Source organism: Bactrocera oleae, chromosome 3 (assembly GCF_042242935.1).
Source record: "Bactrocera oleae isolate idBacOlea1 chromosome 3, idBacOlea1, whole genome shotgun sequence".
NCBI lineage: Eukaryota > Metazoa > Arthropoda > Insecta > Diptera > Tephritidae > Bactrocera > Bactrocera oleae.
Window position 1 is genome coordinate 85286899 of NC_091537.1, and position 14562 is coordinate 85301460.

The following is a 14562-nucleotide window of genomic DNA, read 5'->3' on the forward strand; positions in this document are numbered from 1 at the left end:
TAATTTTTAAAACATTAATCATAAAAAAATGTAAAATTTAGTTTTTAATTTAATTTAAATTCAAAATATAATATTTAATTCAAACTTTTTTTAATTCAAAAATTCGCAACCATGGTTGAGAGAACACATTGCCGCACACTTCCAAATTACAAATATTAATGTGTTTTTTATTAATAAATTATAAATTTATAAAATATCAATAATTTCATTCAGCGGTCATAATAAGATGAACAGATACTGTACAAAAAATAATAAATATTTTTGGTGTTAATATAATCAGTTCCAATATGAAAAAATTTTCGGATTTTTTTTTTTCTGAAAAATGGTATAATGTTGAGAATTTAGACTGTACATACTTATTCGTATGTTACGTTATAGCTTTTTGCGTATATTTAAATGCACATAAATATAACAAGACAAGTGTGAACCACCAAATAATTTAAACAAATAAATTACAAAAAGAATGATCAACTGCAGAATATACCATACATATATACAAATATTCATTTATATATATTTTGCTGTGGTTTTTATATAAATTTCATATATTCTTCAACAAAAATTTTAAATAAAATTAAAAACAAAAAAACTTTAATGCAATTAAAAAATATGTTTATATAAATTAAGTGAACAGTTAATTATATTAGAACGAAATAAAACTGAGTACCTTGAAATCTCTCTAAAGCTATGTATGTATGTATATTCGTAATTTAATTGTATGTATGAACTCTGTAGCAATTAATTATAGAGAAATTCGTAAGAAAAATAACAAACATAATATATAATATAATATAACGGTAGCAGAGAAATTCAAATGTAAATATTTGTTTAGATAAAAACGAAAAACTCGTTTATGTATGTGTATGTTTGTAAATGATGTTTCGAAATATTAATATAAGTAAGTTACTGGATAAGATAGAGAAACGTCATAGAATTTATAGTATTTTCATGCTCATTTCCGCTTTTGTTTACGCCATTTTTCATATTCATCATTTAGGACATTTCGATATTTGTGATAATTCATAACTTGACAGAAAAGAAAAGCTTGTGTGGAATCGGTGTTGCAAATAGTGAAAAAGTTTAGTCCCTAAATACCGGATTGAAAAATAAAAAAAATATAAATCGCAAGTTTATAATTAAAAATAAAATTAAAAAAAACAAGTAAGGAAAGGCTAAGTTCGTGTGTAATCGAACATTTTATACTCTTGCAACTTGCAAGGACGAAAGTCGGGGTAACACCTTCAATTGTTGGCAAAATTTCATATTAAAAAATATTGCGAAAGAATTAAACATTCATTCTTCGATGAATAAATTACAATCAAATTGGGTATCTTCTTGACTTATATGAAAGGCCATTAACTTAGATTTAGTTTTTTTGCTATATTTTAGTTAGCGTCAACTAAAATTATATTAAAAACACCTTCAAATGAAATATATGTATGTGATATTAACGCGATCGAAGTGGCTAAATTTTAGTTGATGTGGAAAACGTCAACCAGAGGATCGGAATTAATCATATAAGGGATATTATATTTATATTTAGAAAAATGTATAGACCAATTCCATTCTAATTCAGTGCTGAGCCACATAATTTTTAAGAAAACTTGTCTACGTAATTTCATTAAAATTACAAACATTTTGATCAACCTGAACGGTTTAAATACAGGTAGAATGACGGAAATCATATTATGGGGTATATTGAGTATAGCGAAAGGGACGGACTGATTGCATTAATTTTGACATTGCTCAAGTATACTCGAGAACATATTTTTAAGTAATTTTATACATAAATAATACTCACTGACCGACATCAAACCGCATAAAACTTGTTAGAATTACAAAATCATTATACTTGTAAGTAGTATATGGAAGTTGGGGGTAGTATTGATCCGATTTTATAAATTTTTGGCAATACCACGTACTACTAACATGCCACAGACTAATAAAATGCACACAGGGTTTCATTAGGGTACCTCACATGCCATCACCAATCATATGGAGTAAAGTGAGCCGTGTGTTCGAAAATCCTAATATTAGTTATATGGGGGCTAGATGATGTGTTAGAACAATTTTATCCATTTTAGGCACAAAAATGCAAAGATATTAGTAAAACACGCTCTCTCAATTTCATTGAGATATCTCACATATTGGCCGATATATGTATACCACATAGGTATAACCCGAAGTTCGAAAACCTTTCAATTAGGTATATGGGGGCTAAGGGAAGTATTGACCCGATTCAACTTATTTTTGACATTCAGACATACTATTATCAGGAAAGAATTCTCTGCAAAGTTCAGTTATAGGTATATCTCACACATTGACCGATATTTTCGGTAAAAAGTCCACTACAGGTACCGTGGTCGACATATTCGGTATTTGGGGGCTTGAACAGTTTTGTTCTGATATTGACAATTTTTTGTCATAAGATGGCGCACTATTTGTGCATAGTTTTATACCGATATATTCATTGATGCTTGGTTTGCATAAAGAAAAGTGACGTTTTGTGGGCGTGGCAGTAGTCCGATTACGCCCATCTACGAACTCGTCCTTTTTTTGCCAAGGAACACGTGAACCAAGTTTCATTAAGATATCTCAATTTTTACTCAAGTTACAGCTTGCACAGACAGACGGAGGGACAAACAGACATCCGGATTCCATCTCGTCATCCTGATCATTTATATATATACATATATAAAGCTATATCTATCTCGATTAATTTTAGGTTATACAAACAACCGTTAAGTCAACAGAACTATTATACTCTGTAGCAACATGTTGCAAGAGTAAAACAATTGTTTTAGAATTTACATTTTTTCGTATTTCGTGTTCTATCATTTTGGTTATCTTTTGAAAAGGAAATATTATTTTAATAAAATATCAACAGAGTTTAATTGCTTTTAATTATAAAATTTCGCTTAGAATTATGTAAATCTCTCTTTTTTATCTAATTGAGCCCGAAAGGACAGCAATTTAATTCAAAAAAATTTTTTTTTTAATTTTTACCTCAATTTTTAAATTAAAAATATTTTCGCGATTTTTAATTTGAGAATATGGCAATCCAAAATTTTTTAACTATTGTAAAAAATTTACAACTCAGTATGAAAGTATAGGGAGCTCACTTGCATTTCAGATCACATATCGAAAGCTGTTATAAAAAGTTTTTAAAAAAGTAGTGATTGCAAAATGCATATGAAATGGGATAAGTGTTGCATAGGGCCTCTTCATATAGAAGATATATCTCATCTAATTAAGTTCAACTGTGCTGTAGTCCCAACATTTGTATGCCTTGGGTGAAAAGCTGGACTCAAATGTTGCTCAGGTTATATACTTTTTGGCGAACTAACTGGTAATATACCAGTTATCAATATTTGCTCTTGTTAATTGATTTCTGGTATAGTAAATAATGGTAAGATGTTAACTTTTATTAATTTTCATGATGTGTTCGACAAAATCCCACCACCACTCACAAGTGACCAACTAAAATTGTAAAACTCATCTACAGCAACATCCTCACATAGATTTGTTTATAATTATTAAACCGTAAGTGTTAGCAATCAAACGACAAGTCTCAAGCTATAAATAAATATTTTGCTTCAAGTAGACATATTTTTATTATTTAACTATAATATAAATTGTAGAATGAATAAAAAGTATTTAATAATCACTTAAAAATTAGTCAAAATATAATAAAACAGTTTTAAGAATATATAAATAAAAAAACAAAAAAAAATTTGACCCTATCGCTTCAAGAAAAATTAAAAAACAAAAAAGTCAAGCAAAAAAAAAATCAACCGAAAAATTCTTTGTACAAAAAGAAAAACTAAAGCAAAATACTACAAAAATAACAGCAACTCTCCGAAACAGCTATCGATGGTTACTTCTTCAACGAATTTTAAAAACACATTTCAAGCTTAAATAGCAACTTAAACAAACACACGTAGATACATACATATATAAATATAAATTGTAAATTAGATTTTGAAAAAAAAGAAACTAAAATAGAAGAAATAGGAAAGCTATAAATAATTTTTTAATTAAGTTAGCACAAGCTATTGTTTGCTCTTGGTTAAGCAGGCGTAATCTATATTGAAGGCAGTTTTCACTTTGTGATCATTTGTTATGACTTGTAGCACTTTGTATTTCTGTATGCACAATTTGTCTGCAATTATATCTTTGTATATACATATGTATATGATACATTAGGGTGTGCGTCATTTTCCAAGTTTATTGTTTTCTTGCAAACGCCACCAAAAGTTATAGTTTTTACGCTAAAAAAGTATCCAACGAAAAATTATTTTATTTTCTTTTATTTTCAATTTAAACCGTACCTAAATTACCTAAATTTTACTTTTATTATATATTTCATATGTGATTTCTTGATCTTTTGCAATGCAAATGCATAAATTATTGCCAAAGCAAATAAATTTACAACTTTGAAAAAGTGATACTCCCAGACAAATGTTTGCGCTCTACAAAAAACGATATTCTAATTCTATGCTATTCAAAAAGTGATATTCTAATTTAAAATTTTCTTTTAAATTTATACGCAGTTAAAGTTATGCGTCAAATGTACTGTAACGTATAGTACACCATGACGTATGAGTAACATAGAATGCATAAGTCACTTGATTGAATGCTCAGATCATTTGATGTATAACAAAAAACTGAAACGAAAGGGGGCGTTTGCAAAAAAAAAAATACGGTCAACTTGGGAAATAAAGGAGATCTTAATGGTACATACATTTATCACGCACAAATCTTGTTTAGATGGCTTCGAATGCAAAGTAGCGTGACAATCAACAAAGTGGATGTGCACACAAACAAAAGTAGAAATAAAAAAATAGCAAGGTCCAGCACATAGACTCACATTGTTGTTTTGCACAAAGAAAATTAAAAGCTATTCCCAATAATAGTTAGCACATATGCTAAGATATGCAGCTTTAGTGAAAATGTACAGATATGTAATGAAAAAGAGTCTTGATAAAATATATATTTTGTATTTCATGAATATATCACGAATATGTATATTATGTTTTTCATGTCCTTTATTTTTTGAACAGCATAAATGTTTTAACTTATATACGACACAAACATATTAATTAAAAATAGTATTTGTATGTGGTTGAAATAAAAAGTGATACTCCAACATATTATAACCGCAGAGTGATTATTTATGTCTCGCTTAAATCTTTTTTAATACAAAACGACTTCATTCAAAACAAACTGTACATACACAAATGTAAATGCATATGCATAAATTATTTGCAATGTAATTTTATACTAAGTTTTATATAATTATTATTGAACTCAACTATTAAATTAGCAAAAGCTTATAACATTCAAAATATTCTTGTTGTATTTTTCTATAGTCGAGTATGCTTAATGTAGGGATCATCTGTTATACATATTGAACAATACATACGTAGTTTAATTTGGCAACTTTTTGAAAAATAAAATTAAATAAATAAATAAAATTAAATAAATAAAGAAAATAAAAAAGTTGCAAATAAAATTTAGTCTCAAAACTGTTTGTTTAATTGAATAGTTTGATAACCAATTCCGTTTGAGTACCAACTTTATTGTCCGCTTACGATTTAATTTCGTTTTCTTTATTTACTACAAACTACTAAAAATATAAAAAAGACATCATACCTCAACTATTTTATGCTAAATTAGTCATCTACAAAGATTTTGAATGTAGTAGTATATACAAATCCCATTACGAATCTTTATCTTGCTCCAGTGCTACTAAATATGTTAGTATGTCAATTTTGGCTTGCGCTTTCTTTTTAACGTTTAATCGTTGAAAATAATACACAAGTGATAACGCAAAATGTTTATCAGATTCGTATGATTTATCGGACACTATTGTGTCATCGTTATTAATTTCTTTATCATTATTTAACACTAAATCTGTTGTTAATTCAGCAGCTTCGACAATACTCTCATTTGTAGTATAAGCATTATGCAATTCTGAACTGTAAATCACATCTGTAGTGGACGAAGTTGCCGGTGAAATGCATGAAGTGGACACCGCATCGTCAACATTCGATGTACCAATATTAATGATTGACTCTTGTTTTGTAGGTATTATTTCAGCGTGATTTGAAATAATTTCTGGTAGGTCCAGCGTATCTTCAGTCATTAGTTTGTTTTCTTGTATGTTATTCTCGTTGCAATCGTCATACAAAAAACAACAGTAATCTGTCGTCATATTCTGCTCATCTTCAAAGTCGGGTTCGTATTCTCCTTTCCTTAATAAATAGTGAAAAGTTTTTAATTAATAATTTGTTGCTATAACCATGAAAATGATATATACTTTATTTCGTATTCCTGAAACAAATTGTCACCACTTGTTTCTTTAACTTCGCTTTGGTAATCTCTTACTACCTCGAACTCGGTAAACTGTATGGTATTTGTGGTTAGTGTAGAAACATCGTCACTCATATATGGCATTGGAACTGCGTTCTTATATAAAAGTTTCCTATAAAAATGTGGTTTTATATCCTTTTTCTGAAAGTGAATTTCACAGAAGTATCGTTTTTGGCTGTTTTTAAGTTTCAGCAGCTGTTTATTTCCACTATTTAGTATCCAATGTGTGCGTCGTGGTTCATCGGTTGGTAATTGGAAGAATGTTATTGAACTACAAGGAAATCGTTGCGTGTAACAACCTTGATAACTACAAATTTGTAGTGTCATTCTGAAGATGAGTAAATAATACGAGTCCTTTAACGTTAATTTAAGATATCCTGTAGTATTTGGTTTTAATATTTGAAATTGTAGCAAGTAAAACTAGTTTCAACAAAATATGCAGTAAGTTTTGTGACCATTACATCAAATGATGCCATATCATATCAAATTTCGAATTTTACAATATTTGCACAGTAGAAAATCTATTACAAAAAGTAGTACCCAAACCCTGTTTAACAAAATATGTTTATAACACTTATTAAAAATTTTCCTAGCAGTGCTGTTTACAGAAGTTTTCGTTTTTTGTTAAGATTTATGCTTTTTATTCGGTTTTGAAAAATATAAATATTAACATAATTCATAATATAGAGTTAAATAAGTAAGTTGCATGTATTATATATTGTGAATGTGCGCTGAAGAAGAACAAGTTTAGAAGAGGACGTTTATCGTTACGGAGCAAAGTTGTGCAGGTAATTTTTAGTTGATTATAAATACATAAAACGCAAAGTTATTACAAAAATATCTATATTCAATCGGTGTGTAAAATGTGCTAAAAGTGTTTTAAAGAACTCAAAACATTTCACTGTTGCATCACGGCAGCTGATTTCACGACTTTTCCTGTACAACGCCAGCACTGCCTGCGCACCACCACCAAACACGCACACTGCCCTGACACTCGAATTTTGGCAAACTCATTGCTTATTCTGTCCGCTTTCCACTATTTGTTGCAGTTGCGTTTAATTGCGAAGCAGCCAGCATGTCCTTGACCCCAAAGAGTGTTGATTTCAATGAAATTTGGCCAAATCTCAGAAGTACTGCTGAAGCGGTCATAACGCTAGGCAATGTTAACCGTTCAGACTGGAGTACCAGATTTAGGTAAGCAATTCATTCATAAATACATAAAAGAAATGTGTTAATGCTTTGTTTATAAACTGCTTTTAGTGATGTTTATACTTTGTGTGTGGCGCATCCAGAGCCATACGCTGATCGACTGTATAATGAAACTAAACAATTTTTAGAGAACCATGTTCAGAATATGTTGGCAACAAGAGTGGCACCTGACCCATGTAGTACGTCAAGTGTCAATGGTGGACCAGATCTACTGCAACGTTACTACGATGCGTGGACCGAATATAGTCAGGGTGTCAAATATTTAGATAATCTATATTCGTAAGTAATCGATAAGATATATAGAAAAAAATATAAAAGTATAACGTCACAATTTTGCTTTATAGTTACCTAAATCAACAACATATTAAGAAGCAAAAAATCTCCGATGCTGAAGTAGTATATGGAAATTTGTCTTCAGATACCATGGAACAAATGGAAATCGGCGAATTGGGTCTGGATATTTGGCACATCTACATGATAAAGTCGTTAAGTGACGATCTGGTCAAACATATTTTGGAGGACATTAAGGCGGATCGCTGTGGAGGCCCAGAAATCACACCTAACCGCGTCAAAATAATAAGCAGTGTGGTACATAGTTTCGTGCAAGTTCGCGGCTACAAAAGAACTGGACCACTTAAATTGTATCAAGAATTAGTTGAGTTTCCACTAGTTATGGCCAGTGCGGACTACTACGATAACGAAGCAGCAAAGCTATTGAAAACATGTACGGTCAGTCAGTACATGGAGGAGGTTATCAATAAATTTGAAGAAGAAACTAAACGTGCAAAGAAATTTCTGCATGCAACGTAAGATAACCTTTTTTAAATGTTTTACACTGCATAATTTGATATGTTTCACTTTTTGCAGTTCAATGTGGAGGCTACGTAAAAAGTGCGAGGATCGGTTTGTCAATCGACGTCTTGATTTTATTTACTCTGAATGCAAGGAAATGGTATCACAAGAGAAACGCAAAGATCTACGCAATATGTACAAATTACTGAAACCGATAGCAGACGATTTGAAATCGCAGCTAATACAAACATTTTTGGATCACATTAAAAATGAGGGGCTAGAAACTATCTCTACACTTTCTGGCGAAAATATACATATACAATTTGTGGAAAATATGTTAAAAGTGCATCAAAAGTTTCATGAATTAATTGCGGATGTATTTGAAAATGATTCGTTGTTTTTGAGTGCCTTGGATAAAGCTTGTGCGAGTATCATCAATCGTCGACCAGGCGACCGGCAAACTTGTAGAAGTGCTGAATATGTTGCCAAGTACTGTGATACGTTGCTGAAGAAATCCAAGACAAGCGAGGCCGAAATTGACCAAAAACTCACCAACAATATCACAATTTTTAAATATATCGAAGATAAAGATGTCTATCAAAAATTCTATAGCAAACTGTTAGCAAAAAGGTGAGTAGGCGCACAAAAACGTTGCCACACAGAACTTGATGGTACATATATGTAAGTAACGACACTTTCAGACTTATTTACGAGCAATCTCAAAGCATGGATGCGGAGGAAGCTATGATCAATAGATTAAAGGTAAACAACCATTTTATAGTTATTTTTATCTTTCTATTAAAATAATGCGTTAAATTTTGCAGCAAGCTTGTGGTTATGAATTCACAACCAAACTGCATCGTATGTTTACGGATATTTCGCTCTCGGTGGACTTGAATATCAAATTTAATAATCATTTAAAAGAGGAAAATATTGATTTAGGTAATCACATGGTGTACAGATATTGTTTCAAATTACAAATACATGTACTTTTTCAAATTTCAGGCATTAATTTATCCATCAAAGTGCTTCAAGCTGGCGCATGGCCATTGGGACCGGCGCAGGTAGTGATACCCTTTGCAGTGCCGCAAGAATTTGAAAAATCTATTAGAATGGTAAGTCACATAATACCATATTTGTTGCATATTTTATATTTGGAAGCGCTCATATTCAGTTGGTTACGAAGTTTGTCCGTCTGTCTGTCTGTATATACGCGAATTTGTACCAAAGTTTTTGAAATATCGATTTGAAATTTAGCACGTGTCTTTTTCTCGACAAAAAAAAAATTTTCATTTGTCGGAATCGCTGATATCGAATCACTATATAGTATATAACTGCCATACAAACTTATCGAACAAAATCAAGCCTCTGTATGGAATGGAAATATTTATTTTGACGAAATATCTTCACGAAATTTGGCATGGATTACCGCGCAAGGCAACGCTACAATCTCCGCATACATTATTTAGATAGGTCTACTATAGCTTATAGCTGGCATACAAACTGAGCGATCAAAATAAAGTGCTTGTATGTAGAAGTTTTTTTTTTTTGACGTAATATCTTTATATAATTTGGCATGGATTATCGACTTAGATAATGCTACAATCTCTGAAGAAATTGCTTAGATCTGACCACTATAGCATATAGCTGTCATACAAACTGATCCATTAAAATCAAGATGAAGATACTTTTATGCCCTTTTATGCGCTAAGAAATGCACCTCTGGAGGGTATTATACCTACTGTGCAACCTTAGTTTATATTTTTTCTTCTTATAACTCAAAATATTACCCATATTATTTATTCTCTAGTTCGAAGAGTTCTATCACACTTCGTTTAATGGTCGCAAATTGACATGGCTACATCATATGTGTAATGGCGAACTAAAGCTTGGCTATCTGAAGAAAACCTACATAGTTACAATGCAAACCTATCAAATGGCCATGCTGCTGTTATTTGAATCCTGTGATTCGCTTACCTGCAAGGAAATACAAAGCACCCTGCAATTGAACAGTGAAACGTTTCAGAAACATTTACAATCGCTGCTTGAATCGAAATTGCTCATTGCGAGTTCAGAAAACTTAGAGGGCAATACTAAAATTGAATTGAATTTCGATTATTCGAACAAGAGAACAAAATTCAAAATAACAGCTGCTATACAAAAGGAAACACAACAAGAGGTGAGCAAATACAAAAACAACAAAAAACAAGTAAGGAAGGGCTAAGTTCGGATGTAACCGAACATTTTATACTCTCGCAAAGTCAAATGGTATACTCGTTTGAGATTTCTTTGTGGATTGACTGATATTTTCGGTAGAAGGTCAACTATAGGCACTGGGGTCCACATATTTAGTACTTAGGGGCTTGAACAGTTTTGGTTCGATTTAGAAAATTTTTGGTCACAAGGTGGCATACTTTAAACGTATTATTCACGCAAAGTTTTACGCCGATATAATCATTGTTGCTTGATTTGCATAGTGGAAAGTGAAAGAATCAAGTAATATTTAAAATGGTGTCATATGGAAAATAGGCGTGGTTGTAATCCGATTTCGCCCATTTTCGCACTATGACAAAGAAACATGAAAATAACGCTATGCACCGAATTTGGTTGAAATCGGTTAAGCAGATCTCAAGATATGGGTTTTCACCTAAAAGTGGGCTGTGCCACGCCCACTGTCTAATTTTGAACGCGGTTCCTATAAAGTCATCTCATACCATCCCAGAGATAAAATTTAATGACTCTGGCGTGTTTAGTGCTTGATTTATCGCGCTTTTAGTAGTTTTTAACAGTACCGTTATATGGGGAGTGGGCGGAGTTGCCACCCGATTTCAACCATTTTCACACCGTCAATAGAAGTGCTAAAAACATTTGCTTCCAGTGAATTTTGTTATTATAGCATTAGCGGTTTAGGAGATATGCACATTAAACCTATTAGAGGCGGGACCATGCCCAAAAAAAAAATTTTAACTGCAGATGCCCCTCCCTAATGTGATCCTGTGTACCAAATAACAGTCTTGTATCTTATTGCGGAGCTTAGTTATGGCAAGTTATTTGTTTTTGATTAATGGCGTTTTGTGGGCGTGGCAGTGGTCCGATTACGCCCATCTGCAATACCAACCGTCTCACGGTACCATGAAACATGTCTTCAAGTTTCATAAAGATATCTCAATTTTTACTCAAGTTAGAGCTTGCACGGACGGACGGACAGACGGACAGACGGACGGACAGACAGTCACCCGGATTTCAACTCGTCTCTTCATCCTGATCATTTATATATACATAACCCTATATCTAACTCGATTAATTTTAGATGATACAAACAACCGTTAGGTGAACAAAACTATTATACTCTGTAGCAACAGGTTGCGAGAGTATAAAAAAAGCAATCACAGTTAAAGAGAAATTTTGAATATTTTTAAATACTTTTTTATTTGTGTATATTGCAGCAAATCGAACACACCATCAGTGCAGTGGACGAGGACAGAAAGCTTTATCTGCAAGCAGCGATTGTGCGTATCATGAAATCTCGCAAAGTTCTGAAACACAATGCGCTTATACAAGAGGTGTGCCGTGTTCTATTTTTTATTTGCATTTATGTTTCTTTTATGCTAATGCGAACATATTTTCCCACACAGATTTTATCACAATCGAGAGTGAGCTTTACACCGAGTATTTCAATGATAAAAAAATGCATCGAATCGTTGATCGACAAACAGTACATAGAACGTACTCCCAACTCGGGTGATGAATACAGTTATGTAGCATAACTTTGCTTGAAATTGCTGGTGTTGTTATTATTGTTTAAGCAGCAGTTGTGCAATTACGGGCACACTTATCACAAGATTAATCTAAATATGCTGCTTCAAAGTTTATATGCCGAATATTAAATTATTCTTTATATACACAATTTTTTACTGCAATTTATTTAATTATTTTATATATATATATATATATATTTTTTTAGTTAAAATTTTTAATGAAGAAGTACTCGTACAATTTACTGATGTCTCGTGCTATTATTGCTTGCACAGCTATAACCCCTCAATTGTTTAAGTCCTGTTTTTTACCCTTGCTCCTGCGCCATATTTTATATACAAAACTTTCACAAGCAAAAATCACGTTCTACATATAACATATTTCTAGGTTATTAGTAAAAAAAAAATTAATAAATACGCCGTTGAGCGGAATCAGCATGTATAAGTAATTAAAACTTTATTTATTATTAAATATTCAATTGTTATATTCATACGTTGCAATTATCCCCGCGAAAAGTAGTGGGTAGGGCCACGGTTTTCGTCTGCCAAAAAAATTGTGTCACTGCATACAGCGTAACGGTACGTAATGTAGTTATGTATGTATATTTAACAATATGACCTGTTTCCTCTTTTGTGTGGTTGTTGTATATAATTTATTTTGAAATGTCAGTGGTTTTACTGTTGTGTATATTCAGGAATGTACTTTGAAATCCTTGAAGCTTCGTTCTTTGTTTTATTCGCTGATAGCTAATTCTAATTCTAGTACTTTATTGGGAAATCAAAACCCGATTTGACTCAATTGGAAAATGTTCTTTTAAAGTGGTATGCTAAAAATTCAACAAGTTAATGTGAAAATCAGTGAAATTGTGACTGAATTGGAATTAGAAAAATAAAAATGATTATAATTTTATATTTATTACAGTGATCATCACAAAAAGCCATTTCTACTCATTTAAAAAATATTTAATCCGTTAAGAAAATTCAATGTGGAAATTGCTCTTCATGAAAGTTAAAAACTTCGTTTTGGATATAAAAAGTTCGTTTGTTTATGTTAATAGCAGCAAAAAAATTTTTATATTTTATCTACTAACCGTTATATGTTTAAATTTTTTGAGTACGTAATTTTAAAAATGTACTTACCGAAGCTTTTTTAAGGGTCATGAGGTCGATTTTTAAGATGAGCAGTATAATTTTGGTGAAAAAATTATGCAAAAAATATAAAATATTAAAACAAAAATATAAAAATTATTTTTTTAAAAAAAGATTTATTAAAAAACTACAATTAATAAAAAAAGAAAAAAAAAAGATATTAAAAACGTATATTAAAACAATTCTAATTTATTAAAAATCCATAATAAAAAAATTTTTTTTTTTTAAACAACAATATAATTTACTAAAAAGAAATGCTAAAAACATAATTTATTAAAATAAAAATAGTTACAAGAGAATAATTTATTAAACAAAATGATTTATTTAAAATGATTAATAGATTATCAAAACAATGATTTAAAAAAAAAAAAATCTATTAAAAAAATAGTTTATTAAAAAAAATTGTTTATTCAAAAACATATTTTATTAACAAATATATAATTAAAAAAATTCGAAGTTACAAAAGAATAATTTACTAAATAAAATGATTTATTAAAATATCACAATATATTACAATAAAAAACAATGATTTATTAAAAAAAAAATATCCATTTAAAAAAAATTATCCATTTAAATAAAAAATTATGGAAAAAATTTGTTATTAAAAACATATTTAATTATAAAATATATATTTTAAAAAATTCTAAGTTACAAAAGAATAATTTCGAGGAATTATCAAAACAATTATTTATTAACAAAATATGTTTTAATAAAATATACATATGTAATTAAAAAAATTCTCTGTTAATAAAGAACTAAATAATTTATTAAAAAAAAATATTTATTTATTTGCTTTTTAATTTGAAAATGTAAATATTTTTTGATGATTAAACAAATTTAGTTTATTCAAAATTAATAATTTAATTAAAATTAATATATTTAAAAAAATAATAATAATTTATTAAAAAATAATAACAATTTATTAAAAAAAATAATAATATTTTATTAAAAAATAATAACAATAATTTTAAAGAACAAAAAATTATTTATTAAAAAAAATTCTTTATTAAAAAAAAGTTATTTATTAAAAAAAATAATTATTTATTAAAAAAAATAATTATTTATTAAAAAAAATAATTATTTATTTAGTTTCTTTTTGTGATTATTGCTAAAAAAAACTAATTTCGATAATATACGTTTTTAGTTACGTATTTTCTGCTTAACGTTTTTTTATAAACTGAAAAGTTGTGCGTGTTTTTGTTTTTATTTATAAAGGGGGGGAAGCAAAGTAAATAAAAAAAAGCGTTTAATATTTTTTATAAATTAATTGTCACTTACTTTT

General features: G+C 29.7%; 2 protein-coding genes across 4 annotated transcripts; one reads left to right on the forward strand and one right to left on the reverse strand.

Moving 5' to 3' along the window:
- Positions 1-5503: 5503 nt before the first annotated feature.
- Positions 5504-6842, reverse strand: LOC106627136 (uncharacterized). The gene is made up of 2 exons (XM_014247141.3): positions 6323-6842; positions 5504-6257 (listed from the first exon to the last, which is right to left on the reverse strand). Exons 1-2 carry the CDS (start codon positions 6700-6702, stop codon positions 5723-5725), a joined length of 915 nt encoding a protein of 304 aa, XP_014102616.2. The 5' UTR covers positions 6703-6842; the 3' UTR covers positions 5504-5722.
- A 199-nt stretch (positions 6843-7041) lies between these two features.
- Positions 7042-12283, forward strand: Cul2 (cullin 2). 3 transcript variants are annotated; one of them, XM_036370433.2, is made up of 11 exons: positions 7042-7163; positions 7294-7569; positions 7636-7863; positions 7929-8390; positions 8452-9006; positions 9078-9138; positions 9201-9318; positions 9382-9491; positions 10187-10555; positions 11823-11939; positions 12012-12283. In XM_036370433.2, exons 2-11 carry the CDS (start codon positions 7451-7453, stop codon positions 12141-12143), a joined length of 2271 nt encoding a protein of 756 aa, XP_036226326.1. In that variant the 5' UTR covers positions 7042-7163; positions 7294-7450; the 3' UTR covers positions 12144-12283. The 3 variants fall into 3 exon arrangements, with proteins under 3 accessions (XP_036226326.1, XP_014102700.1, XP_036226327.1); XM_014247225.3 differs by having other exon boundaries at positions 7044-7163; positions 7251-7569; XM_036370434.2 differs by having other exon boundaries at positions 7061-7163; positions 7425-7569.
- Positions 12284-14562: the final 2279 nt, after the last annotated feature.